A 26,965-nucleotide genomic window follows, 5' to 3' on the forward strand; every position below is an offset into this window, starting at 1 on the left:
GGAGCAGTTCTTTTGGGGCCTGACAGGAAAAATACCTGAAGAGGGAGAGTTGCAGAGCTGAGCTGCGCTGGGAGTGTGCCCACAGCTTGGGCATGGAAAGGAATTTCTATTTAATAACTAAAAATACATTTGCACTTGATTATTTCTTTTACTCCAAGACAGCAGAATTAGGAATGTGCTGTTTAAAGCTGTACAAAACTTTAGAGATCAGATTTGACTCACAGAACACATTATTCTACTGGGTACCTGAAACCTTCACTGCTTCTGCTTATTCCACCCCTTTGCCTGGACATTCTGCACATGTTTCAGCCCCCTTGGGCACAGTTCCTGGGGTGCTCCCTTCCCCTGATTTAAAGAGCTGCTGGATCTCTGCTTCACCCCCCACCTGGGCCAGACACTGTTTGCTGGTGACTCAAGTAATTTATAAACAGATTTATTATACAAAACACAATTTCAGGTTAACAGTTTCAGCATTTTAAATATTTACAACCCTGTCCATTTTTCTGGAGTAACTTTTGCAGAGCAGCAGTGCCCTGGGTGCAGGTCACTGATAAAATCTGTGTCAATCAGCACTGACCCTGGGCTGGAATTTGGCTGGAATTCAGTTGGATAAGAGGTCGTTGAGGCAGCAGCCAGTCTGAGGGTCCTTCAGCAGGGAGTTCACCACATCATAGAACTTGTGGTCATAGGCCAGCCTGTAGTAGGTGTAGATGTCCTCACAGTGGGTGAGGAACCGCTTCAGGTTCCTCAGGGCAGCGTCAGCAGGGGGGTGCTGCTGGACCCTGGAGCAACAGCACATGGAACTGAGACACAGAAGCTTCCCAGCCCCTGAGACTTGCTCTGGGCCTGCAAGAATGACATTTTCAACAGGAGGTTGTACTCAACACCTACATTTGAACCTCCTGGTTGTTTATTTGATCTGATTCATTTCAAAGATTGGTCTGGCCAGCCCTGAGCTCCCTCCTTGTCCAGCTCAAGGACAAGGCTGGATCAGAGTGATTCCATGCTATGCTCAGGAACCAAACCAACAAATCCTCCCCTGGCAGGGTGGGCAGGCCCTGGCACAGTGCCCAGAGCAGCTGGAGCTGCCCCTGGATCCCTGGCAGTGTCCCAGGACAGGCTGGACAGTGGGAGGTGTCCCTGCCATGGCAGGAGTGACACTGGCTGGGCTTTAAGGTCCCTTCCCACCCAAACCATTCTGGAATTCTATCTCAAGTCCCCTGTATGAAACCTTCCCCTGTAACAGGTTTATCAGTTTAATAACCCTTTCCTCCTGCCCCTCTCAGGGCCTGCAGTTTTCCCCCTGACCCTCACTCACCTCTTGGCCACCTCCTCGAACAGGCTGGGCCGCAGTGGCCGCTGCTGCTTGAACTCCTCCAGGTACACAAAGTCACCCCTGGTGATCACCTGCTGGAACAGAACCTCAGCCCAGTCCGGCAGGAACTCGTAGGCCTCGGCCACGATGGCTGCCTGCAGGGAGAGCAGGAACAGGGATTGCACAGAACATTCCACACACACCTCACTACTGGGATCTTCAGTTTGAGCCAGCCCTGCTGCTGTTGAGAGCAGCTGTGAAATACAGGGTAACAAAGCACTGTGAACAACCTTCCTCAGCCCCTAAGCAGGGACACCTCCCCCTTTCCCAGGCTGCTCCCAGCCCTGTCCAGCCTGGCCTGGGACATTCCAGGGATCCAGGGGCGGCCCCAGCTGCTCTGGGCACCTGTGCCAGGGCTGCCCACCCTCCCAGGGAACAATTCCTGCCCAAGATCCCATCCATCCCTGCCCCCTGGCACTGGGAGCCATTCCCTGTGTCCTGTCCCTCCATCCCATATATCCCACAGGATACAAGGTTGGGGTAACAGCCACAGGACACAGAGGCCAGGAGGAGCTGGGGCACTGCAGTGACACAGTCACTCCCCCCAGAAGGACCACAGCTCACCTGGTAGAACCTGGGCAGGGCCAGGATGGCTCCAGGCAGGTCCTGCCTGCCCAGGTTGATGATCCTGGTGCTCTGGCCCAAGGCCAGGAAGTGCAGCTGCAGCGTGATGAGCCGCGTCAGGCGGCGGCAGCGCAGCGCCTGCCGCACACACGAGTCCTGCAACACAGCAGTGAGAGCTGCAGGGCAGCCTGGACACAGCCCTGAGAGCAGGAGTCCTGCAACACAGCAGTGAGAGCTGCAGGGCAGCCTGGACACAGCCCTGAGAGCAGCTTGGGCTCTGCAGTGACTGAGAGCACTGCAGCCTCCTGTTCATCGTATCCCATGAGCCTTAAACAAAGCTTCACTCCCACAAATGCTTCCATCATTATTGCACTTGGCTTTAAATACTTGATTTGTTCTATCCTTGCTAATTAAGCTCACGGTCCCTGCTCTGACAGTGGGGAACCCACCTGTAGCCCCAGGGGTTAAAGGCTGAGCAGGGCCAGCATGGCACGCTCAGCTACAGCCGTGCTGCAGAGACACACAGCCAGGAGCCTGCACGCCCTCCCTGGGGCAGCTCTGTGTTCTCCCAGCCCAGCCCACTCCCCACGAGCTCCCAGCACTGCCCACAAGTCCTTCTGTTCCATCTCACTTTACCTTGGAGTAACTTTCTGCTGCATCAATGAAGAGACTCAGAGCTTTCAGCAGCAGCTTCTTTAAATTTGCAACATCCTGAAGAGACTCCTCTGAAACAGAAAAAGGAGGAATAACCATTTATTCATAAAGTTACAAAACTCCCTCCCAGTGCCAAGTCTGTCCCTGGTGTTGTCTCAGAAAGCACCACCAAACTGAACCAAAACTGATGAATTAAAACAGTAGGAAGGAACACACTGCCTGTTCAGCTGATGGATCAAAGCTTTGCTACAGCCTGGTCGAGTGACTGGAGACTGGAAAGAAACCCCAAGCACACGTTTGTGGCAGATCCCAGCACTGACCACGGGCAGATCCATTCAGAAAGCCCCTGGCACAGCTCCCGCTGTCGCTGCTGCTGCAGCAGGGGCTGCCCAGGCCGCAGAGCTCAGCCCATGGGTGCCACACACAGAGCCCAGCATTCACAGGAGCCCTGCCAACCCAGCTGGGTCTGTCCCTGCCCCAGGGGAGCCACCGGGGCAATGTCACACCAGGAGCGAGCCCTAAATCCCACCCTCTGCAAACACAGGGGACCTCCCCTCGCTGCCTCCCCGCTCACCCCAGGGCCGGCACTCGATGAGTTTGAGCTGGGTGCAGGCAGCAGCCTCGTGGTTCTGGCCGATCTCCCTGCACATGCTGAAGCACAGCGCGATCATGTTGTGCTTCTCGCTGTCTCCGGGCCGGCAGCGCTTGGTGTAGTCCAGCAGCGCCGCCTTCAGCGTCCCGCTCTGGGCACACAGGGCACACACTGAGCACGGCTCCAGCCTCCTCCTGCACCCACCATCTCCCACAGTGCACCCCAAAACCCAACAGCACCCTCACACCCGCTCAGCCGGGCACCAAAACCCAGCACCGACACAAATGTCAAAACCTGACCTTTCTCTGTGACTCAAACAAAGCTATGAGGATTTATGATTTCTTAAAGCCCCCGTGAAACTTTAACTGCAAATAAAGCAGGATGTGAAAACACTGACAATGCCAAGTTTAAGTTTCAATGCTGCACTCATAGCCCTGAACTAATTAGGGAAAAACGGTTCAACTAAAATGAGAATAAACCCCAGCATTATTTTACTTCTGTGAAAGCTGACTCTCGATTCCTGCACTCAGGAAGTCAAATGCCCAGACAATTTCATCCTGTGCTTCTGATGCAGCCACACAATTCCCTGCACCTTTGTCCCTCACGTACCGGGTCCAGTTTCTTCCTCATGAGCACCTCGAAGTAGTGTTTGTGGTGCAGCAGCTCGAAGATGTAGGTCATCTCATTGTACCTGCCGATGCCGGTCAGCAGCCGCACCTGGGGGCAGCCAGGGCGCGTCAGGAGCTCCCCAGGCACGGCAGCTGCAGGCACTGCCGTGGAGCCACGGGGGGACTCCCAAACCAGCCCAAACTGCATCGCTTCAGCACAGAAAAACGGGCAGGGAGGCTTTCAGCGCTGACCCCGCGCCACTGGGCACGTCCCAGGCTCCAGGAGTTCCTTCAGGATGCCAAAGAGCCCCTGCCCCACAGAGCAGCATTTCCCCAGCAGCTGGATCACCTGGGTACAGGTACAGCCCCACAGCCCAGCCCCACAGGCACTCACCACCAGCCCATACTCCTCCCTGGGAGCCAGGTGCTCCTCGGTGAGCAGCCGAGCCGCCTGCAGCACGCGTGTGATCCCCTCCATGTGGCACGTCAGGCTGAAGCAGCTGTGGGCCAGGATCAGCAGCTCTGTGACTGAGGAGCAGAAGAATTCTGCTATTTCAGTTGAAAGGGCTGAGGAAGTGAATTACTGCCTCTCTCCAGAAGAAAAAACACAAAATGCACACAAAGCACAGAACTTGCAGCCTCCTCCAGGAGAAGCTGACAAATGTGTAACACATCATCACTGCACTGCCTGTCAGCTCTGTGCTTGCAAAAGGAAGGACACGAGTTTTGCATCTAGGTTTGAAAAATCCCTTTTCTAACTGTGATGAATATGAACAAAGTCACAGTGCCCCTTCTCAAACAAACCACCACGACAGCTCAGGTCACTCCCTGACTGCATTTCCCACCTCCTGCTCAGCACAGAAATCTGAATTTTGTTCAGATAACAACCCCCTACACAATGCCCTTATCTACTGTGCATATGCTCAGCCCTACAAACAGAATATCAAACTTGAGATCAGCAGCAGAGCTCCCTTTGAGCTGTGAGTTTAAGCCAACAATGCCACGGTAGTTACACACAGGTTACACCAGGTAGGATTTCCCATGTACTCACTGCAGGACAGCTCCCCACTGGGGACAGAGGAGATTTTATCCAGTAACTTCATCCCAACCAAGGTGTGATCCTGGCACAGCTTGGCAAGCTGCAGGAGTGCCTGGCCCTCCACTGCAGGGTTCCAAACCTGCTTCTGCCCTGTGGCCAGAGAGAGAAATCTGTCACCACTGCTAATTATGCAGGAGAGAACTCCTATTATTGTTTATCATTAATTAACAACCCCCAAACAAACCAATCTGACATCATCCAGACTGACTGAGGTCTTGGGACTACAATCCTAAAGACACTTTGGGTGTTACTGCTTAAATTTAACAATCAGAAAATACTTTTTTGCCAGTTCAAATCAATAAAATCCTACTGGACAGCCACACAGCTGTCCCTCATTTCCCAAAGGAAAAAAGGAAAGGGAAAACCTTCTGCTTTACACAGGGAAATGCACATGATATTCCCAAGTCAGATCATGTGGGGCAGCAAAGACCACTGTTAAAAATCCTTTTTTTAAAAAAAAACCTAAATTTATGTCCATAAAAATACAACCTTAACTACTGCAACACCACTCTGGACACAGGAGTAACTACAAATGAACGTTTGTACAGAACTTTACATCAGGCAGGCGTTGCTCACAGGGCAGAGCTGCTCAGACACCCCTGGCTGTGCTGAGCTCTCAGGGACCAAAGCCCAGGTGTGTCCCCACCTTTTCCCTGTGCCGAGGCCAGCAGCTCCTGGGTGATCTGCTGTGCCAGCAGTGGTGCCACAGTGGCAGGGGACAGCCCCTGGCAGGTGATGAAGGCCTGGGCTCTGCGGCTGCGCTCCGGCCCCCGCCGGGCCAGGATGGCCCCCAGCACCTCCCGCGGCTCCCGCGCCGACACCTCCCCGAAGGAACAGCTCAGCTCCTGCAGGAACACCCAAAATCCCACTCAGAGCATCCCCCACCAACACCTCCCCAAAGGAACAGCTCAGCTCCTGCAGGAACACCCAAAATCCCACTCAGAGCATCCCCCACCAACACCTCCCCGAAGGAACAGCTCAGCTCCTGCAGGAACACCCAAAATCCCAGTGAGAGCATCCCCCACCAACACCTCCCCGAAGGAACAGCTCAGCTCCTGCAGGAACACCCGGAAAGGAAGAGGCAGGGTGAACAGACCTGCTGGGGAGGCTGTGGAAAGGCCACCAGACAGAGCCAGGCTCTGAGCTGGGCTGGGCTCTGAGCAGGGACTGGCCAGGCTGACAGCCCAGCTCACCCACACCATGCCCAGGCCCCTCTGGCCTTTTTCCACACAAAGGGCTGGATTTTCACCCTCTGCAGCTCCTCCAGGCCCCTGCTGAGGACCTTCCCCATGCCCAGCCTTACCTTGGAGAGCTCGTAGAGGCACAGCACCTGCCGGCAGTAGCCCCTGCCATGGACACACTCCTCTGCCAGAGCCTTCAGCGCTGCCACCACGGCATCGTCCCCACTCGGGGCCCCCAGAGGGGTCCACTCCTCCAGGCTGGGTGCTGGAAACAAAAAAACATCAACTCCTATCTCATGAAGGCACACAGCTCCCTTAGACCTGGGCAAAGCTCCCCAAATCTGCAGCAACCACGTGATACTTGCTCAGTCTTTGAAAACCGAGCTCTTGACACCTTGATTTTTAAATTTAACATTTGTTTCAATGTAACAGAACACAAACATCCCCAGTAATATCTCAGATATAAAATTTCTAAGCATTAGATTGAATGAGGGTTCTGCAGCCTTCCCGATGGGTCAGGATTCATTTATGCTCTTCTGTCTATTCAGCTTTACACATCAGCATGAGAAAGAGATGTTCCAGCTGAAACTCACTCAGACTTCACAAACATGCAGAGAACTTTACAGACAGACATTCTCAGCCTTAGCCTTGCTATTAAACAAGAAACACTAAACCCCTCAGAATGCAAAAGAGTCAGGAAAGGATATTAATTAAAGCATCTCCCTGCTTCAGCTACAGAAAAACAAAGTTAGCAGAGTGTGTTTTCTAAAGGCAGGAGCAGGGCTGAGGCCCAGTGCTGCTTTACTGGGCCAGAACTGAGAGCAAAGGTAACAAAGGGGAGGTTTGGGATCTGTGGCAGCTGTTCACAGAACAGCCTGCCTGGAGCACACCGTGCCTCCAGCTGCTGTCACGACAGCATTCAGGAACCAGGGAGAGCAAGCAGGGAGAGCCAGATTTCTGCAGCAGTTTCGGGGAGATGCAAAGAGAGGGGAGGCAGGGCAGGGAGTCACTCACTGCTGGGGGCTCCGCTCGCCGCGCCGCCCTCGCCTGTCCCGGCCCCGGCCGCCAGCAGGGCCCGCACCTCGGGCTGCAGCTGCTCCAGCCCGGCCTCCCCCGAGGCCAGCGCCCGGCAGTGCAGCGCCAGCGACACGTCCCGGGGCCACAGCTGGAAGTACTGGCACACTCGGGCGGCCTCGGGCACGCTGCCCTCGTCCAGCAGGGCTCCCAGCAGCGCGGCCAGCGCCGCTCGCTCCGCGGGCCCCAGGGCCTGCCCGGGCCCCAGGGCCTGCCCGGGCTCCGGAGCCTGCCGGGGCTCCCCGGGTCCCGGAGCCTGCCCGGGCTCCCCGGGCCCCAGGGCCTGCCGGGGCTCCGGAGCCTGCCCGGGCTCCCCGGGCCCCAGGGCCTGCCGGGGCTCCGGAGCCTGCCGGGGCTCCGCGGGCCCCAGGGCCTGCCGGGGCTCCGGAGCCTGCCGGGGCTCCGCGGGCCCCAGGGCCTGCCGGGGCTCCGGAGCCTGCCGGGGCTCCTCGGGCCCCAGGGCCTGCCCGGGCTCCAGAGCCTGCCGGGGCTCCGCGGGCCCCAGGGCCTGCCGGGGCTCCGGAGCCTGCCCGGGCTCCCCGGGCCCCAGGGCCTGCAGGCCGCGGGGCCCGGCCGCCCTCAGCGCCGGCAGCTGTGCGAAGGAGAAGCGCCGGGCCAGGCTGGCGAAGGGCAGCTCCCGGCCCGGCCCGCAGGGACCCTGCCCCGAGCCCTCGGCCGCCAGCGCTCGCTCGGCCACCCGGCACTGCCAGATCCTCTTCTCCAGCTCCTGCAGCTCCGGCACCGCCACCTCGGGCTCCCCCAGCGCCAGCCAGTGCCCGGCCAGCGTCAGCAGCAGCTGCCTCTCCCCCAGGCCGGCTGTGTCCTGCCCCGGGCATTCCCACACGCTGCTGGCCTGCTCGAGGAAGAAGGCCGCTGCGGCTCGGCTGCAGACGGAATGTTTGCTGAAGGTGTCGTTGCACTTTTTCCAGAAGTCAGCTCTCGTCTGGGTGTGATGCCACTGTCCAGTGTCCCTTAAATGATGTAGATCTCTCAGAACCTGTAAAACCCACAGAGGTTTATCACGATTATCTTTCCAAGCAAGAAAACTCCCAAGTGACACAGGATGGCCAGCACTGAAACACTGGATTAGGTAAGTGTCCCAATATGCAACAAGGCACAGAATTGGTTTGGGTTGGAAGGGAGCTTAAAGATCATCTAGTTCCACCCCCTGACAGACAAACCCGTCTGTTCTTCTCCCCAAATAAAACTGATTGCATACGAATAAAAACAGTAAGAGAATCTAAGGAGAGTTGTCCTGAGCCCTGCAGCTCAGCATGTGCAGCCAGAGTGTTTGGTGCACTTGCATTTAAAATAAAAAATTATTTAACAAAGAATTAACATTTCAGGAAGGCTGAGAAGCTGCATGCCCGATGCTGCAGCAGCAGGAAGAAGAGGTGACTGTCACTAACTGTACCTCGTGTGTGACAACGCTGTCCACGGGCAGCTCAGCCAGGGCTGCCACCTCCCGAGCCAGGCTGAACATTCCTTTCTCCTGCAGCTGCTCCAGAATGGAGCTGCACTCCTCCTGGAAGGCCTGCAGGCTGCAGGAGGTCAGGATGGAGCGGCTGATGGAGATGGAGGAGCCCCTCAGAGCCTCGCTGAGGGCACAGAGCCTCTTCACGTGGGGACCTGTGTTAAAGAGAACAGCTCAGGAGAGCCGAGCCCAGGGAAGGCTGAGCTTCCCTCAGGATTCAGCCCTGCCAGAGGGGCTGGGCTCCACGGTGTCCTCACCATCCAGCAGGAGGTTCTCTGTGGCAGCCAGCAGCTGCAGGAGCTTGCCCAGCTCGTAGTCGGTGCGGCTCTGCTGCAGCATCAGCTCCAGCAGGAACAGCGCCTGCGACCGCAGCCACGGCCCCGGCACCTCGGGGGCCGCCCCTGCCGCGGCTCCCAGCTGCGGGAAACAAGGGACAAGGCTCAGGGGTCCCTTTCCCTGGGAACACGGCCCTGCTGCTCCCTCCCAGGGACATCAGAGGTGGCAGCAGGACCAGCAGTGCCAGGCAGAATTAATGAACTGCTGGACAAACAGTCCCTGCCGCTGTCCAAGCACATCTGCTCCTGAAGGGAAAGGGAACTGAGCTGCTGAGGTGCAGGGAGGAAATCCACTGGTGACAGGGAATGTTAGTTAGCAGCATACTCAGGGAACCAGAAAAGTGGGATGGAAAGGATTGTTCAAAGAATCCCAGCAATGACATTTAGAGAAAATCCATGTCCTTACTTCTGTGAGGCTTTCCTGAAATTTCTCCAGTTTGGTTTTAGCTTCGTTGTACTTTTTACAGTTCATGCACAGTTCATACATCTCCAGGATGTGCAGCAAAGGAGAATCCTTTAGGACAAAAAAAAAAGATGATAAATTCCCAAAAGTACCTCAATAAATAAATCATACTTTTAAAAAATCATCTATTATTTCATTTAATAAATGTAGAATTTGTTTCCTCAGCAGCAGAACAATGAAGTTTTAATTTATTAAAAGTGCATGCAAGGTTGATGTAGGATCTACAAATCTGTGACAACTGGAAGAATTTCTAATTTGGCTGGGAATTTCAGTGGACAGCCAGGTTATCCTTGGCACAAAGCAAGATAGAAGGGGATTTACAGGCCCAGGAGGTGTGAGACACATCAAATATACCCTGAAACCACATCCCCTCACCTTCAAGAAGAGCTGGAAGCCATTGAGAAGTGTTTTGCTCTTTTGCTTCCTCAGGAGGACTTTCCAGATGGCAGCGAGGTCCTGCAGGTCCCACTGGGGACTCCCTGCCCGGCTCTGGGTGTGGGCGGTGGCCTCAGCCCTGGTGGCACCATCCACAGAAGTGATGATCCACACACAGAGGCAGGAGATGAGGTTTGCATCCTGCAGGTGCCAGAAGGATGGGTTTGTAGCCCAGCTGGCCGCTGGCAGGGGTCCCACAGGAGCAGCAGCAGGTTTGGGGCAGGTGCAGGAAGCAGGCCCAGCTCCTGCAGTCTCCTCAGCAGGGAACTCACGGGGCAGCAGGCGGCCAGCACGCTGAGGATGGGCGCGTGTGCCCGCAGCCCCTCGGCCAGCAGGTGCCAGCAGGGGCTGGGCTCCTCCTGGCACTGCAGCAGCATCTGGAACACGCTCCCTGCACGGGCAGCCTCAGCACACAGCAGCTTGCCCAGGGCCAGCAGCAGGTGGTCTCGTACCACGGGAGGGAAATCCTGCAGGAGGGGAACGACCTGTTGGGGAAAAGCACCAAAACCTCGTCAGGCTCAGAGGAGAGGGAAGGAGGGTGGAAGCACTGAATACACAAAGACAAAATTTGGTTCTTAGAACAGCTTTGGAGACCTAGAGAGGAAAACGGATTCTGTAGGTGTGAATTATTATTAATAATAAATTATTCTAATTATTTATTCTAATGAATACTTATTCTAAAGAAATTATTATTATTAATGAAATAATTATTCTAATGAAAGATTGAAGCTCATCCTTTTCCACAAAGCTCAAATGTCTCCTAGAGAGCCTCAGCTCTGTTCTCTCTTGTAGGGCAGCAACAGAGCATGAAAAGGGTCTGCTTTAGTAATTACAGATTCCTCAAAACAACAAGCAGATCCAAGTTAAAATCCTAGGCCTGCTGAGCATCATCTTACCTGGAATTACCCAGTTAGCTTCCTCACATGGCTTTTCCCAATTGCTTTTATGGGAGTATTTTATTCATTTTTAAATCACGTTCAAAACCGAAGGTGGAAAAATTGGATTCTCAAAAGTTTCTTTACCAAGAAATCAATTTGAGTTTTGAAAGGAAAGATGAGTGGCTTTATTATAACTTACACTGAACATCTGGCAGCTCTTCAATTAAAAAAAGCAGTAACTGCTTGAGTTTAAATTCCATTGGCAAGTGTAGCTGCAAGGGAGGGGCTAGCACAGGCCAAGGGCTTCAATATCCCAAGAGAACCAAAGCCCAGGAACTGCTGGGACCCCTGTTGTCTCCACACTGGGATATCCTCTTGCTACAAGACCCAGTTTAATGCACCCCCAGCTCACCTGGGCTGGCTGGTGGCCGTGGAGCTGGGTCTGCACGAGGAACTGCAGCCACTCGTTGGATTTGGCACATTCCCTCAGGAAGGACGTGCTCAGCTCCAGGTTATGGACCCTGCAGAACTGCATGACCAAGGACCACTGCCTTCTGGAGTCACTGGATGTCCTGCAGGGAGTTCAGAGAGCTTCAGCTGCCATGAGCTGCAGAATCTGCAGCAGATGTTGAGGTGTGAAGTGACCCTGTGACCCTGCACACAGCCCTGGGAGCTGCCACCGAGGTCCTGGCCTCTTTGCTGTGCCCTGACACACAAACACCAGTGAGCAGCCAGTGCTCAGCCCCCTTCCCAAGATAACCCCTCAAACCAGGCTGCTCTCACCTCTTCACTCCTTGCTGCTCAATGCCATCCCAGAAGGCCTCCTCCAGGGAGCTCAGAACTGCTGCTGCTGCTGCTTTTTCACCATCAGCCAACTTTGTAAACTTCTCAGCTGTTGAGGAGAAGACATTCCTGAGGTGCTGTTTGGGCTCAGAGCCAGGGCAGTGTTTCCAAGAGTACCAGGAGATTCCTGGTTGGGAAAGCAGCCACCTGTGGCCCTAGAGTTAGAAATTCAACTTTCTGAAGTTGTTTCTAGGATAAATTTAATTTCCCTACAGCTTTGAACACCTGATCTCCCTGCAGGTGTAAGACAGCTTTCAAACAGGAGGGAGAAAGGAGATTTGGCATTTGTTTAACTCTGTGGAACATCATTACAAGGCTGAACCTCACTAATATCAGCTTTAGCAGCTGCTGGGCAGTGTGTGTTAGCTCCTGATAGAGCTGTATCACTCTTCCTGCCTTACCCCACACCACAGGATCAACGTGCACCTTCAAAATTAGTACAAAACCAGGAACAAAAGAACAGCAAAAGTTCTCAGATGCTGACTGCTGAGCCAGCAGGCAGCACCTCTGCAGCCTCCCCACTGCAGAGCAGCCAAAGGCTCCTTACCCAGGCTGTCCCTGTGGCTGTGGTGAGAGCCCTCGCTCCTGCTCCTGGGGGTGCCGATGCTGCTGGCAGCTCGGAGATCCACGCGCAGCCCCAGGCTGTCCAGCCCCAGCAGCTCCAGGAAGCACACGCAGGCTGCTGCCACCGAGGGGACACCCAAGGAGGACAGGGCCACCAGCCGGGCCTCCCGTGCTGCCTGCTGGACCCTGCAAGGAGCAGCACACACACACACGGGGAGCTGCAGCCGTGTGCTCCTCTGAACCCACAGCCAGCAGCCACAAACAGAACCCTCAGCCACAATCCCATGTTTATAGAAAATGGGGGGGTGGGAGGGAAGGCTCACACGTGACAAGCAGAGTTTGCAATTTAGTACATTTATCAGAAGCTAAAGGCAGTGGAATTGGTGTTAAAATTCACTGAACACCCCCTCAGCAGCTGAGGGCACAAAGAGATCTGCACATTTGCAGATTTCCAATCCACTGCAGCACCAGGAAGCCGAGTCTGACCTGCAGATGGTGCTAAGAGAAAAATGTACCCAAAGGGTTTTCCCACAGCAGCCACTGAAACAATCCTGTGTCCCTGACTGTCTGCTGAACCATGGCTTCACTCTGCATTAATGTCTGCTTCCCTTTTTGCTCCAGTTTTACACAAGAGAAACCCATGGAGAGAAACAGTGACTAATGCACAAACCAGACATCCCAGAAACAAAGTGATTTCTTCTAATTCCCACACTAAACAGCAGATTCCAGGTATTCAAGCAAGATGTGCCATTTGACTGTAACCCTTCTGAACACCTGATTTTGAAGCTTCAGCCAGAACACTTAAATCCATCAGCCTCCAGAGCACTTTTTCCCTTTTCTTGCCTTACTGATAAACTAAAGAATTAGGAAATTTCAAAGGACATTAGGAAATGTCAAAGAAAAGGAGCATCACTCTCCTATGAAGTCATCTAGGGGCTCAGGTTCCTAAAAGAAGAGCCCACCCACGTTTGATCTGACTGGAACGTTTTCCTGGCTCCCCTTGTGCGGATTCCACTGCGGTAACTCCGAACTCAGCTCTCCTCCTTTCAGGTGCCATCTGATTTCTGACTTTTAGGATGCTCCCAGGGGCTGCTGGGGAGGGTGAATCCCCCCGTGCTCAGGTCTGTGCCTGCTGAGGACACTCACAGCTGCCTGGGGGCTTTGCTCCTGGCCAGCTGCTGCAGGAAGGTGCCGAAGGCGAAGGCAGGGCGGCCGTGGCGCAGGTAGAAGAGGAAGCCCAGCCTCTCCACCACGGCGTGCCTGCTCACCAGCTCGGGCCAGGAGAAGTGGGGCAGCTCGCTCCAGGCATCTGGAATGACACAGCAGCACCAGCAGTGACAACAATGAACAACAGTGTTCAGTGACAAGAGCTGAACCCAACAGCAGCAGCTCCTGCGGCTGCAGAACCTGGGGCAGGATCAAACACGGCTCCCCAGCTCTCATCCAGACCTTGGCAGATCCAAATCCACACCAAAACCCCGCTCCTCGCTGGAAAATCAGAGCTCTGCATCACCTCAGCTTGCTTTTAAAATCAAACAGTGGTTTTCTTTCTGGTATTTAGAGAAAGATCTGCCTGTGAAGAGCTTAATGCAAAAAAATAGAATTCTAGTTCAAAACCCTGTTTTAGTAAATTACACTATTTTTCTCGTGAAAGAAATGGCCTTTTGAATAAATTTATCTGCCAAATAATTCCCCTGGAACGTAATTTGTTTTGGGTGCTTAGGCTAGGAAAGCATGTAAACCTTGGCAGGAAACATACCTGACACAGCAAGAGTGTTTGTTGATTGCCAGCCAAATAATTTTCTGGGATCAAAGGGCATTAATGACTGAAAGATCAGAAACAAAATATATTGAGGCAGCTTAAGAATTTCACATCACTGTCCTATCTAATTCTCAATTTCTGATCCTCTCACTGTTACAAACATCTTAAAATTTAAATATTGTAATTTCTGCAATATTAAACACCTTGCCCACTGAACACTGCAAGAATATCCCTCTCTGCCATTCCAGCAGTGCAGAGTCACAGGGTGCAGAGACCACTTGAAAAAGCAGTTCAGGATGAAGCTGGGAACTTCAGCTCCACATTAAGCATCCCAAAGCAAGCCCTGGCTCCCACCCCCTTCTGCTGACACCAAACTTCTCTTTGCTTATGTCCTGCCAAAAGCACTTTGTGTACCTGCAGAAGGTGGTAGAGAGAGATGTCAGGAGGCAAAATTCCATGAGCAGTGCAGGAGGGAAAGAGAGCAGCCTTCAGCTTGGGGTAAGGGGTCAAGGCCATTTTTAAGAGCTGGGGATCAACTTTCTTCAGAGGTTTTTCTGTATCTTCGTTCTGAAGGACCTACATTGCAAGCAAGCAAAATTAATTAGGAGGAAACTGCACTAAATGACAACAAAACAACTTTGGGGTGTGCCAATCTCCCTCAGGGGAATTTAACATGCTGTGACAACACAGAAAGCATCATCTTTTTTCCTGTAAAATGTTCTCAAGTTGTATCAGCCCCATCTTCCCCAGCAGCTGATGCTGCAGGTGCCTGTGCTGTTACACTCTGGCCATTCCAGCACGTGGCTCAGGGGACATTTTCCATCAAAGCCACGAGGGCAGGGCAGCAGCAGGACAGGGATCAGGGCCCAGGTGCCCCAGGCAGTACCTGGTCGATGCCCCCAGGCCCGTACACGGTGGTGGCCAGGGCCAGCAGGGTCCTGCCCTCCAGCAGGATGCTGCTCACACCCCCCTGGCTGCTGGGAATCAGCATCTGAGCGTTGGCCAGACTGGCCTGGAAAATCATCTTGGGATCTTCAAAGGAAAAAAAAAAAAAAGTGACACTTAATTCCATGCAAAACCAGTGTTAAATCATCAAAACATGTTACAGCTGTTCTCTGACTGTGAAAAATGCTGAATTTTCTACTTTCTGTTGTCCATAATGGTTTTCCTCTCTTTGCCAGTAAGAACAGGTAAGATGAGCTAAGGTTTACCAAGCTTTCCCTGCTCAAACCACAGCTTTGCCTCCCCAGGGGTTGAGCCCCACAGTTTAGCACTGGAGTGGTTCAATTCTTTATCCTACACTGATCACACTTCCTAAAAAAAAGCTTCACTTGGGATTGTTTTTGTCTTTTGTAAATGTGACTCTGAAGAAGATGAAATGTTTAAAAAGCACGATGAGTTAGGGGCACAAATTCTACTGGCTTTCAGTAAAGCCAACACATAATCCAAGGGCAGAGAAATCAAAATATCCCACAGGGACTAGAGGAAGGTTTCATTCCCATGGGATGTGTGTTTTCTCATGAATTCTCCCTTCTGTTCAACCTGTTGGGAACGTGACTGAGCTGGAGGTAACGATGATCCTACACAGAATGATTCTCACTTCTGTGCAGCCTCCAGATCTTCAAGGGCAGTTCAAGCAGGAATCACGACCCAGATTTCAGAGATGAGCAGGTGATGGGCAGGGAGGTGACTGGCCATGGCCAGAGGGTTTGCAGCAGGGCAGAGGTTTAACCCAGCTGTGCTGGGCAGAAGCATCAGCCCCGCTCTGCAGCGAGATCCCTACCTCGGGGACTGCTGGCAACCCCTCGACACTGCACGAGGAACTCAAACCAGGGATGGGCTTCGTGCAGCTCCTTGTTATCCAGGATAGGGCAGCTTGAAGGGGTTAAACTGGAAATGAATGAGCAGCAGAGTGAAAACACAGGACTTGTAACCTCTGATGTAACACAGCATTAAAGATCTGCAGCATCCCATAGGTGTTATGCCAAATACAAGTCTTAGACAAACCAGAAAATGAGGTAGTGGCTTTTTTTCTGTCCACTTCTACATTCCTGATAATTCCAGTGTTAGGCTGGAGTTAGAGCTCAGAAATTTTAATTGCCAAGTATCCATTAAGTGGGAAGTATTCATCCAATACCTAAGACTGGTTACACCTTCAAATCCCAGCTAACCCTGGTTTAGGTGGAAACCAGCAATTTCCTTATTTGAACATAGCAGGAGTAAATTCACACTTGTGCTTAAGAAAGTTTCTGAATTCTGTATATTCTGAGCTTCTGAAGAGCAACTTGGCTCATTTAGGATTGTACTGCTTACAGCATCACACTAATTACAGCTGTAACTGTTTCCTTTTGTGACTGACACACAAATTAATATTAAGACAATCTGAACAAAGCTGCAAAATATGGCTTAAAATCTCACACACTGCCCCAGAGTTTCTGTTAAATGACACTGCCAGGGCTGAGGAAAACTCTCCCTACCCACTCTTCAAGTTGTGTTTCCTCCTTCAAATCTGGGATCCCTCATGGGATTTGAGGGATGGGAAGGGTTGCTACCTGTAATAGTCCAGGTAAGTGTAGAGCAGGTACTGCAGGCTGTGCTCCAGGCAGTGCAGGACAAACTGGCCATGGAAGTCCAGGCCACTGGCAGTGCTGTATTTTGGAACAGGGTGAGGATTCTGCAAGACTCCCCCCAGGCACGACAGCCTCTGGAGCAAGAGCTCAAAATCTTCCAGCTCAGAACGGACAAAGATTCCCTTTCTGTCAGAAGAAAGCACAGACACTGATCACACAGCTCTCTTTGACAAGTTCAGTTCTCTTTGACAAGTTCTGATGGGTGTTTTCAGCTCAGAATTAGAGCAGACCTTTCCCTCTCAGGCATTAATTCCCCACTGAGACAAACACAATGTGCCAAAATCCATCTGCTTGTGCCCCAGCAACACTGTGATCACTGCACAGAACCAGCTGTGAAATGCTCAGAATTCCCCCCTTGCATTAAAGCTGGAATCAGGAATATATCCATTGGGAAGCATCCAGGGGCTGAAGGAGGAGTGCTCTTAGTGTTTCAGACAACCCAAAGTAGAAGACTAAAATCACACTTACCCATGGATTCGTGCTGTTTCCAAAAAGAGCAGTATAAAAATTACTATGTGTCAAGGATTTCATTTCTGATTTTGGCTTCACACAGGAAGGAGAGAGAGTGTGAAGCCCTGGGGGCCCTACCTGGCCAGCTTGTTCAGGATGTCCTGTCTCATGTAGGTGCTGCACAGAGTGCTCCTGTCAACGATGTCGGGGCTCAGGGGGGGCCAGGCAGAGCGGCCACACGGAGCCTGGCTGGGCTCTGACTCCTCAATCCAGGAGCAAATGCTGACCCAGTCATGCTGGGCTGTCAGGTGCATCCAGAGGGCCTCAGGACTGCAGGTCTTGAGGTCTGCGTTTCAAAAAGGTGAATGCATGAAATCAGCACACACAAACACTTCTGAGGGAAATACTGGGATTTTCTTACACTGAATTGTGGAATGGTTTGGGCTGGGACCTTAAAGTGCATCAAGTTCCTTGGGCAGGGACATCTTTCACCATCCCAGCCTGGCCTGGGGCACTGCTGGGGATCCAGGGGCAGCCCCAGCTGCTCTGGGCACCTGTGCCAGGGCTGCCCACCCTCCCAGGGAACAATTCCTGCCCCAAATCCCATCCAGCCCTGTCCCCTGGCAGTGGGAGCCATGCCCTGTGTCCTGTCCCTCCAGGTACCAATTTTTAGTGAACAGTTGTAAACATGGTGCTGAGATCAAGGCTACTGCTCCAGCTTTTGGAACCTCGTGCTGGCAGAGCTGGGAGCGGCTCCCCAGCACAGGGAGCAGGGCAGGACGTGGCAGAGGGTGGCACTCACACGTGGCCATGCCTCAGCCAAGGCCCTTCCAGCCACTTCCAAACCCTTCTCTCCAGGAAGAGCCCGGATCCAGGATGGAATAGGCTGGAAGCCATCGTTACCCACTTCCACTGGTAACACAAGTAAGTGACCTCTGTGCCCCTGCCAGCCCCACACAGCGGCTGTGCTGTCCCAAAGAGATCCTCATGCCCAGTTTCAGCCCTCAGTGCCACAGTACTTGCCTTGGCGAGGTTTCCAGGGGAGCAGAATCATCTCCTGCAGCAGCTCATCCCACCAGAGAGCCCAGCTCAGCAGCACCCTGATCCTGCTGCTGCTGCTGGCCCGGCACAGCTGCGAGCCCAGCACTGCCTGGTGCCTGCACAGCTCCTGCTGCTGCCTCCTGCAGCTGAAACTGCAACGGGCTGGGGTCAGCCTGGCCTCAGCCCCCCAGCTCAGCACAGCTGGACTGCCAGAGGGACTGACTCCAGCTCCAGCTCTGACAGCTGAAGAGCTGCCTCGTTTTCCCAAAGCTGACATAACAAATTGTCAGTATCATAACGGTTTCACCATTATTTAACTGGAAAATGATTTCTGTAGCTTATTTCGTTTGCTGTGCTACAGACATCATAGATCAAAAACAGAGCAAACATCTGAACATGAATAACTGAGTAGTAATTCTAATATTATTATTAAAAACTCTTCATTTGAAGCAGCAGAGCTCTGTCACCCTCACAATAGTTTGTCATGACTCACACAGGAGTTTGTCATGAGAGAACACAAACTGCTACATTAATGAGAAAATGACTCAGTCCCCACACTGACTCTGATTTCTGCAAATGTGCAGTGTGAAATTAATGAAGCTGAAGACTGTATCTGTTAGTGCAGTAAATCTAACAGAATGTAGAATCCAGCACATTTTAAACCCTATTAATGCTATTAATTAATTATTAAAATTAATAACCCACATTACCTGGAAAGAGACTGAGTCTCTTTATTTTCCTGGAAGGATTCTGAGTAGAAGCTTTCAACCTGATGCACAAAGTCTATCATTTTCTTCTCTTTTTCAGAAAAATAGTTTTCTTCTTGTAAGACTTTCACCTTTAATTCAAATTAAAGCATTACCTCCAACTGTTAAAGTATTACCTCCAATTGCCCCCAGTTTAATCTGTCTTTAATACATTCCAGTTGTAAATGATCCTGCAAGTGCAAACAACAACCAACTGTAGGAAAGAAATGCTGGAAGCAGAGAGCAATACTTAAATGGCAAGAGGACTCCAGACTGTGTGAGAGAACCTGATCAGAGCCAGGACAAATAAATGATATTTTAACAGTTCTGTACTTTAACTGCAAATGCAAAGGGACAGGGATGCTCCAGGAGGAGAAAGGCACAAGCCCTGGCTGTCTCTGCTCTGAAGGTCAGCTCAGTCCCAGCACAAACACACCCCAGGCTCCAGGGCTCAGACCTGGACTGGAGGAGCCTTTGCTGCACTCACCAGGAGCTCCCGTACGTGTTTGTCCTCTGTGTGGAGGCAGATCTTGTGCAGCTCCTGCTTCACGTCCAAGCCCTGGCACAGAGAAGACACCCACTGTAAAATGTGCCAACAGAATACACTGGAAAGATCAAAGACAGAATACACACAGCTGCTTTCCTTCCAAAGCACACAGCCCTGACAAACAGGCTTGTGCCAGGCCCTGCAGCAGCTCCCACAGGGATGTCCCCGACGTCCCCAAAGCCTGGGACACCTCCCCAGGCAGAGCCACCCTGCCCCTGCTGCTCAGCAGCTCAGCCAACACACCCCCACGGCCTCAAAGAATCCCATTTTCACTGCAATCCCCCCTGGTTCTGGTGGAGCCAGAGCAGCCCCAGAAGCTCCCCGTGCTCCTCGCCAGCCCCACCCCAGCAGCTCTCACCAGGTTCCTCAGCAGCTGCGAGGCCTCCCTGGTGCTGCCCTTCAGCAGACAGTCGTAGGCCAGGCTCAAACCCATCTGGATAAACTCCTGCAGGCTCTCAGCAGGATGCTGCTGCCTTCGGAAGAAGATCTGGGCCTCTGGCACTTTGTTGCTCAGGATGGCCTCGGCAATGACCTCCTAAAGGGAAAAACAAGGAACAGACGGATCTATACCAGCCCTGTGCTGATCTTCTTCCCCTGTCCTTTAAGGTATTTCCACATAAATCATCTCCTTATATAAACTCCATCACAGCACTAAAATCTGGGTGACTCAGTTTCACCTCTGGTGTCAGTTTTTCCCATTCTTGGCTCTCTTCTATCTCAGGCAGGTCTTCATCCAGATCAGCTGCTGTGTGCCCTGGAGTCATCGGTGCTCGAGGATATTTCCTCAGGAATTTTCTCAGCTTAATGATGTAGTCAGTTAAAATATCTGCAGCCTTCTGCAGGAATTCATCAGGTTCTGCCAAAAGCACCCAAGACATCAATAAAATGGGAATGGACAGATTTTAATGTCTAACAATGCTGAATTAATGAATGTGCTGATTAATAAACAGAAACCCCTCGGAGGGAAGAGCACATCAGCTCTGTCCCCTGTGCAGGCAGTGACAGCCCAGCACTCCCAGCACTCAGGACACAGCCACAACTCCACAGAGCTCCCTGCCCTCACTCAGGGGTTTTCCTGCCCAGGGACCAGTAAAGGAGAACTGAAATTTTGTATTAATCCAACCAGATATTAGTCAGGTAAGTCAAATCTAAAACACAGGGATGAGCATCTTTCACTCACTTAATTCTAGTATTTTTATGTTAATTCTAGGCAAATTTAAGCTTTTAATTAAAAGAATTAGCTGTTCTTACTTACTTAAATGATGACATACTACTAGACATGACCCAGCAGGAGGGATCTTACCCTGTGTGTGCACAAAGATTTCCTCCAGCTGCTTGGTAAGGAAGGTCAGGGTGAGGCTCAGGAGCTGCTCAGAGAACTGCTTGCTGTGAGGCTCCATGTCACTGTCCTGGATTGCTGAGCAGAGCAAGTTTAAAGCTGGCCTGAGCTCCTCCAGATCTGCAATGGTTCCACAAACAGTTCACACATCTGCAGCCCACACCCAGACACAGGGAGAGAGGGAATGAAATGCACCTCGGTGTATTTGTCAGAAGGAAATGCACCTCGGTGTATTTCTCACAATGAAATGCACCTCGGTGTATTTCTCACAATGAAATGCACCTCAGTGTATTTCTCAGAAGGAAATGCACCTCGGTGTATTTCTCACAATGAAATGCACCTCGGTGTATTTCTCAGAAGGAAATGCACCTCGGTGTATTTGTCAGAAGGAAATGCACCTTGGTGTATTTCTCACAATGAAATGCACCTCGGTGTATTTCTCAGAAGGAAATGCACCTCTGTGCAGCTGCAGCTTCTTCACTTACTTCTCAGGTAGGACTGGGAGGTGCCATCCCCAGGGTGCTCAGGCCCAGGGCAGGGTGCAGACAGACTGAAAACACTTTCTTTGCTTTTTAAAAACAAGTCCACTGTGTCCAGCTGGCGATTTTCCAAACCTGCCTAGACAAACACGAAACAGAACAATCAAGAAGGGATCCTAAACCCATACACTGAGCACTTCCTGCTGGAATTCTTACTCCATCCTCAGTGACAAACTACAAACACAGAAAAGCAGAAGGGATTTAAACTCTGTGTGCAGCACCTGCAGCCTGAAATAACAAGGTGACCTGTACAGTACCTGGCAGGCTCCTTTGACCCCTGCCCTGTATCTTCACACACAAAATGTTATTGCAGCAATATACAGTAAATACTATGAGAATCAGGACTCTGAATAAGCTCACAGCAATTTTATATGAACAGTAGAGTAAAGCCAGAAATCCAGTTCCAAGGATTTCTTTTCATATTTAACACTTTGCAAGAGGACAAAAACTGCTGCAGAAATTGGCAAAATTGCTTTTGGGTCCAACTAAGAGGGAATTGTGAACACTGCTGCATTTTCTTTTATTTTATTGACGTGCATTCACTTTGCTGCTCTGTTTCTTCCTTTGGGTTACTCATCTGCTTATTTAACAACTGTTAAATTAACTGTTTTACTGCTTATTTAACAACTAAACCACTTCCTTTTGCCCCTGTGTTTGAGGCATGATTTTAACTGTGTCTAAACCCACCCTGCTTGAAATGCAGAGTTTATTCTTTGGCAGCTTTCCTTACCTGGAGGGCGTGGATGGGAATGGAGCACCTCTCCCAGCCATTGAGGTGACACACGGCATCCACGACTGCGGCGCTGCCGAACATCATCAGCCTGCTCAGGAACTCCTCCCGAGTCAAACCAAACAGGACCAGGCACAGACCACGCTCTGAACGACAGAACCAAGCCACAGCTAAGGACAGAGCAGCCACTCCGTGGGCAGCAGCATTTCTACCCACTGCTGCTTCCAAAAGAGCGAGGCAAAGCTGCAGCGGCTGTGTTTGGATCCCACCCGAGCAGGAATGCAATGGAAGTTACCCAACAGCAGGCAGGCAAGCAGGTAAAACACTGAAAGCCTGAAGCAGCTGTGTCAGGACAGTTTGTGGCCCCTCACCTGTCAGCAGCAGGCACAGTGGCAGCTCTGCACTGCACTCCACGTAGACACTGCTCCTGCCGAAGTGGGAACACGTCACGTCCCGGGACTCAAAATCCCAGAGCGCCAGAGACAGCCCCGTGTCCTGTGCCAGCACCACAAACACAGCTTTAGCTGCAGTCACCAGTTTACACTCCAGTTTGACCATTTCCTGGGGTGCTGCCACGGGGATCTGTGCCCACTGCTGTCCTGCATCCCCACGGGCCGTGCCCTGGCTCTGGAGCGCCCGGGAAGCCGCCCACGTAACAGCCCGGGGAACAAAGGCCACCATCCTCTCTGGATCATCACAGATTGCAGGATCGTGATCTTCAAGATGGGTAAAAAACTGATACCAAGGCAAATTCAAGTTGTTCACTTGACTGGAGTGAAAATCTGGAGAAGCTGGTGTTCTTCTTCTCCTTACTCTGTCCCACAGTGAGGACAACTGTGCCTTCCAGGACCTGCCAAGGGCACAAAGTCGCCTGTAACACCAAGAACTCCAAGAACAAGGCAGGCAAAGCTTTCTCAGTTAAATAAAATGCACTTTGAGCTTATAAAATCCATCCAGCATCCTGCATTTTAACCTTACCATAGCCTCTTTATCTGCACTTAAATACTCCCTGCAGCCAAATGATCACAGATGCATCAGCTGACAACATCCATGTTTAGCAGTTCTAGGAAAAAGTTCTCTTTTCCACACAAAAAATGCCCCATCAATCAAAAAACAGAATTAATTCCAGAACTGAATCTTTCTTATCCACAGATCAAGTTGTAACTGACATGCTTCATTAGTATCAGTAAGACTCAAAGGTAACCCCAAAGCAGCAATTCCTGAAGCTGCTCAATGCCGTACGTAAAGCTGTCTTGGTCCACCCTAAATTCCAAAGATTCACAGCAGAATGGGCTGATTTCACCTGTCACAAGTACAGCTGAAAGAACAAATCAGCAGTTTATTATCAGTGACCCAGGCTGTGTCAGGAGGTTCTTCCCCTCCGTACCTGTCCGTGCGGAACGGCTGCGACAGGAGCTCCATGCTGTGCTCAGAACTGGCCAGCTCATCCTCATCCAGCCCCTCTGGAGGCTGCACTGGAAGATTTTCTGGATCTCTCTTACAGAGCAAATGTTCAGGGAACTGTCTGTAAAGAAATAAGTACAAAATTTCACCTTGCTCAGATGATTTAAGGTGTTTTTTCATGTTTAAGTCCTCCAGGAGCTCTGGGTGCAGTTTTTTCTCGGGATAACAGGTGGGCCATCAAAACCTGCTGCTCCTTCCTCTGAGGCTGACACCACCTCTTAATTACCACCTGGCCCTAATTTATCAAGCTAAATCAGTACAGTAGAGTTTGATAATTCTGTAGCCCACAGTATTTTTAAAAGGTGCTACCACCCACCCCTGGCACTGAGAGCACCTCATCTTCCTGGAAAAAAACACAAAGGGCAAGATAAAGTTTATCTAGTTGTTAACAGCTAGATTAAAATAAAGAGATGTGGTACAGTTTCCTTTGTGAAAGTGACAGAGAATAAATCAGAGCAAAAGAGCAATTTTCAAACAAAGAGGAAGTTTCTGCTCTAGCAGAGGATGAAAAGCTGCCAGCACCCCGATGAGTCCAGGCCTGTGAGGGTCAGTTCAGCCCAAAGCCCTGCCCTGGGAGCTGACCTGAAGTAGGAGTTGAGCTGCAGAGCCAGGGCACGGTGGCAGGTGCTGGTCACCACGGCCGTGCTGAGGTCAGGGGACACTGCCAGGCCAGCCAGGGGAGCCCCAGGGGCTGGGCCCTGCCCTTGCCCAGCTGCCAGGGCCACACTGACCTTCCCTAAGGTGGCACCATCAGAGCAGCCAAATATATCTGCAAATAGCATCAAGGAAAAGCCCTGGAGTGCCCAGCAGAGGAGTTACACAGCAGGGGAAGGTGCTGAATTGTGGCTCCAAGAGGAGGGACACACAACCTGATTTTACTGCACTTGGATGTGCCAGAGAAGATGCCCAGGAACAGGCTCAATCCAGGTGGAAGTGCCAGGTCTGGGCCCCTGCTCTTCCCAACACACAGACCTGCCTCCCAGGCTCTGATCCCTGCAATCACATTCATTAACCTGAATTAAGCAATCAGGTGGCAGTAGAAGTCAGGCTGTTATACCCATAGCCACAAATCAAACCTGAATGAAAGCCATGACTCCAGAGGGAAGCAGATCTCCAGTGGGGTGCTGGGAAACCCAACACAACTGTGGCACCTCACTACAACAACCAGGACGTGGCCACACAACCTTCCTCACAGGCATCACTTAAACATCTTTAAAAAAATTCTGCTCAGCCCTGAGAGCAAAGAAAAGCAACTTTGTTCTTCCAGATGATTCTCCCTGATCTCTCCTGCAAAGGATACAAATCCAGCCAGCACTGTCCAACAGGAACAGGATCCCCCTGCAGAACTGGGAGTCTGTGACTCTCGCCACAGCTTCTGGAGGCAGAGCCAGGGGGAAGCAGTCACAGGTCTCAGGGGGTGAGTCCTCCCCAGGAAAGGTCAGGTGCACAAGGATAAACTGGTTGAGCAGAAGTTTGCACTTGTTACTTCCAAAGGACAGAATCTTCATAGAGAAAATGGAAGGCAGACCTGTAAATTTAAATATATTTAAATTTTGTATTACAGCCAGGTGGGGCTTTTGATTTGTAAAGGAATCCCAAGAAAATGACAGCTCAAATTCATTGTCCCAGTTACCATCCTAACAGATTGGGGTGGTTGGTTTTAAACCTCACTTTCTGTGACAGAGACATTAATCCTAGAGCCATTTCCCAAAACTCTTTATGTGGCTTTTTCAGTGGACAATACTATGAAGAACATAAAATATAGGATTTCAGTAAGCACTGAGAAGAAGAGCTACAAACTTTGGAAATAAAATGTTTTAGGAAGGGAGACTGTTTAGGAACAGCAAAGGCTCATTCTAACTGCACACTATGTTTGCTAATCATAAAATACAAGGTTAAATGTTTAATTAGTCTTTGCAGGGTTATTGATGAGCCCTGGCTCTCTTTTCTTCCCATCAGTCCCAATATTAAAGTTAAAATTTAAGAGAGCAGGGTTGCATATATTTTATTAAAATTTATTTTTGAAACTTTGTATCACTCAAACATGACCCTGCAAGAGTTTAATTACGAAATGTCCCCATTATTTTTCAATTCCACGAATCCTGCTGATCACATTGGATCAGTGTGGAGGTACCCGAAATTCCCCAGTGCTCAATCCCATTCCCTGATCCATCCCAGCAGGAGCAGCAGAACCAGCCCTGCAATATTCCACACGTGCAACACACTGAAATTTACTCACTGATGTTTTTAGCTTCAAGGAGCTTTTTAAGTGTCTCTTCCTTACAACTGTGCAGGGAATTCGGGTTGTGTTTTCCATCTTCTACACTGAATTCATAGACAAACAGGTCATGGTTTTGACCAAGAGCCAGGAGTTTTGTCTTGTTTGAGTGTGAACCATCATCATCTGTGCTGTCCCACACGAAGCTGAAGATAAAACATTCAGGAAGGTTATTGCCTTTATTCCCTCTCCCCATCTCCCAGCTGAACAGTTCTGGATGTGCACTGGTGATGGGGAACACCTTCACTTCAGCAGGGAAACTTCACTGCTGCCACCCCATCCCTCCCAGCGCTGGAACTGCTTCATCCCTGCCAGGACAGAGCCTGAGCAATCCCAACTCCTCCTCCTCCTCCTCTCTAGGATAAAGGGCTCTCCATCGTGGTGTGTTTTGCACTTTAGTCACCCAGGACACGAGGGAAGTTTTGTTTCAGGATTTCCAGGAGGGAAAACCCCAGCTCTGCCGGCAAGGGAGAATTGTCCATCCCCAGATTTCTCCCTGGTTTTTGGGCCGAGGAAGTTTCCAGGTGTGTCGCTGCTGCTCCGCGGTGATGGGGAGGGGGCAGAGGGAGCAGCTCGGCCTGGGGCAGAGCACAGGGAAGAGCAGAGCCGTGTCCCAGCCCAGGGGGGCTCGGAGCAGCCCGGCCCAGCCGCAGGTGTCCGTGCCACGGGCTGGGCCTCAGGGTCCCCCCGAGCCGAACCGGGCTGGGGCTGCGTGTCCGAGGGGCGCCGGTGCTGCGGGCACCGCAAGGCTTTCGGCTGCCGGAGCAGATCTGGGAGCACCGTGTGAGCGCCGAGCGGCAGCGGGCCGGCCCGGGGCACGCAGGGCTGCGGAGCCACAGCAGCCCGCCACAGCAACCCTCCGTGCCGCCCTGGGATCCGCGCTGTGGGCACACCCAGCACGGCCGCAGCCCCCGGGAGCGCTCCCCGTTCCGAGGCCGCAGCCCCGGCTCCCCCGGCCCTGCCCGAGCCGCACTTACTCAGCCCAGGCTCCCGGCAGGGCGCTGCCCCCGGCCCGCCCGGGCCCGCCGGGCCACAGCGACTCCAGGCAGATCCCGCCGGGGAGCAGGAGGGTGCCCAGGGCGTCCCGGGCTCTGCTCAGCCGCACCCGCGCCCATCCCCGCGGCTCCTCCGAGCGGGGCACCAGGAGCACACGCAGCTCCGCCCCGGCCCCCGCCGCCATCCTCCTCCTCCTCCCCGCTCTCAGAGCCGCCCGGCACGGCCGCCCCTCGTTCCGGTCAGCTGGACGGAGCCGAGCCGCGACTACAGCCCCCGGCACGCACCGCGGCGCCGCAATGCACGC

The 26,965-nt window shown here is 52.0% G+C and overlaps 1 protein-coding gene and 1 long non-coding RNA gene across 3 annotated transcripts; one reads left to right on the forward strand and one right to left on the reverse strand.

Moving 5' to 3' along the window:
* Nucleotides 1-417: 417 nt before the first annotated feature.
* SPG11 (SPG11 vesicle trafficking associated, spatacsin) lies at nt 418-26,892 on the reverse strand. 2 transcript variants are annotated; one of them, XM_086848307.1, is made up of 41 exons: nt 26,643-26,892; nt 25,627-25,811; nt 24,688-24,915; nt 23,970-24,156; nt 23,311-23,448; nt 22,295-22,773; nt 21,924-22,069; nt 21,140-21,272; nt 20,619-20,774; nt 19,993-20,171; nt 19,674-19,850; nt 19,256-19,327; nt 18,733-18,860; nt 18,005-18,174; nt 17,120-17,327; nt 16,454-16,657; nt 15,685-15,791; nt 14,788-14,933; nt 14,316-14,477; nt 13,899-13,965; nt 13,286-13,448; nt 12,123-12,325; nt 11,516-11,624; nt 11,145-11,304; nt 10,127-10,339; nt 9,795-9,995; nt 9,363-9,470; nt 8,879-9,038; nt 8,562-8,776; nt 7,722-8,144; nt 7,088-7,385; nt 6,196-6,338; nt 5,539-5,737; nt 4,845-4,982; nt 4,188-4,321; nt 3,795-3,902; nt 3,168-3,336; nt 2,576-2,664; nt 1,940-2,095; nt 1,319-1,470; nt 418-782 (listed from the first exon to the last, which is right to left on the reverse strand). In XM_086848307.1, exons 1-41 carry the CDS (start codon nt 26,843-26,845, stop codon nt 602-604), a joined length of 7,197 nt encoding a protein of 2,398 aa, XP_086704433.1. In that variant the 5' UTR covers nt 26,846-26,892; the 3' UTR covers nt 418-601. The 2 variants fall into 2 exon arrangements, with proteins under 2 accessions (XP_086704433.1, XP_086704434.1); XM_086848308.1 differs by having other exon boundaries at nt 7,088-7,340; nt 7,674-8,144; nt 8,879-9,031; nt 9,338-9,470.
* On the forward strand, nt 8,119-8,724 carry LOC147650637 (uncharacterized). The gene is made up of 3 exons (XR_015275584.1): nt 8,119-8,237; nt 8,494-8,541; nt 8,646-8,724. It is a non-coding gene; the product is annotated as an uncharacterized LOC147650637 (long non-coding RNA).
* Nucleotides 26,893-26,965: the final 73 nt, after the last annotated feature.

Source organism: Cyanistes caeruleus, chromosome 13 (assembly GCF_971803275.1).
Source record: "Cyanistes caeruleus chromosome 13, bCyaCae1.hap1.1, whole genome shotgun sequence".
NCBI classification, from domain to species: domain Eukaryota; kingdom Metazoa; phylum Chordata; class Aves; order Passeriformes; family Paridae; genus Cyanistes; species Cyanistes caeruleus.

Bases quoted from the DNA above. Each gene is read 5' to 3' on its own strand.
- SPG11 (XM_086848308.1), bottom strand. From the start codon at position 26,845: ATGGCGGCGGGGGCCGGGGCGGAGCTGCGTGTGCTCCTGGTGCCCCGC. The intron at 19,851-19,992 runs GTGAAACTGAGT...TTTTCCCTTTAG, and splicing joins GGGAAAAACTGACACCAGAG to GAGGTCATTGCCGAGGCCAT. The intron at 6,339-7,087 runs GTGAGTGACTCC...TTTTGTTTCCAG, and splicing joins GGCGAGCGGAGCCCCCAGCA to CACCCAGCCTGGAGGAGTGG.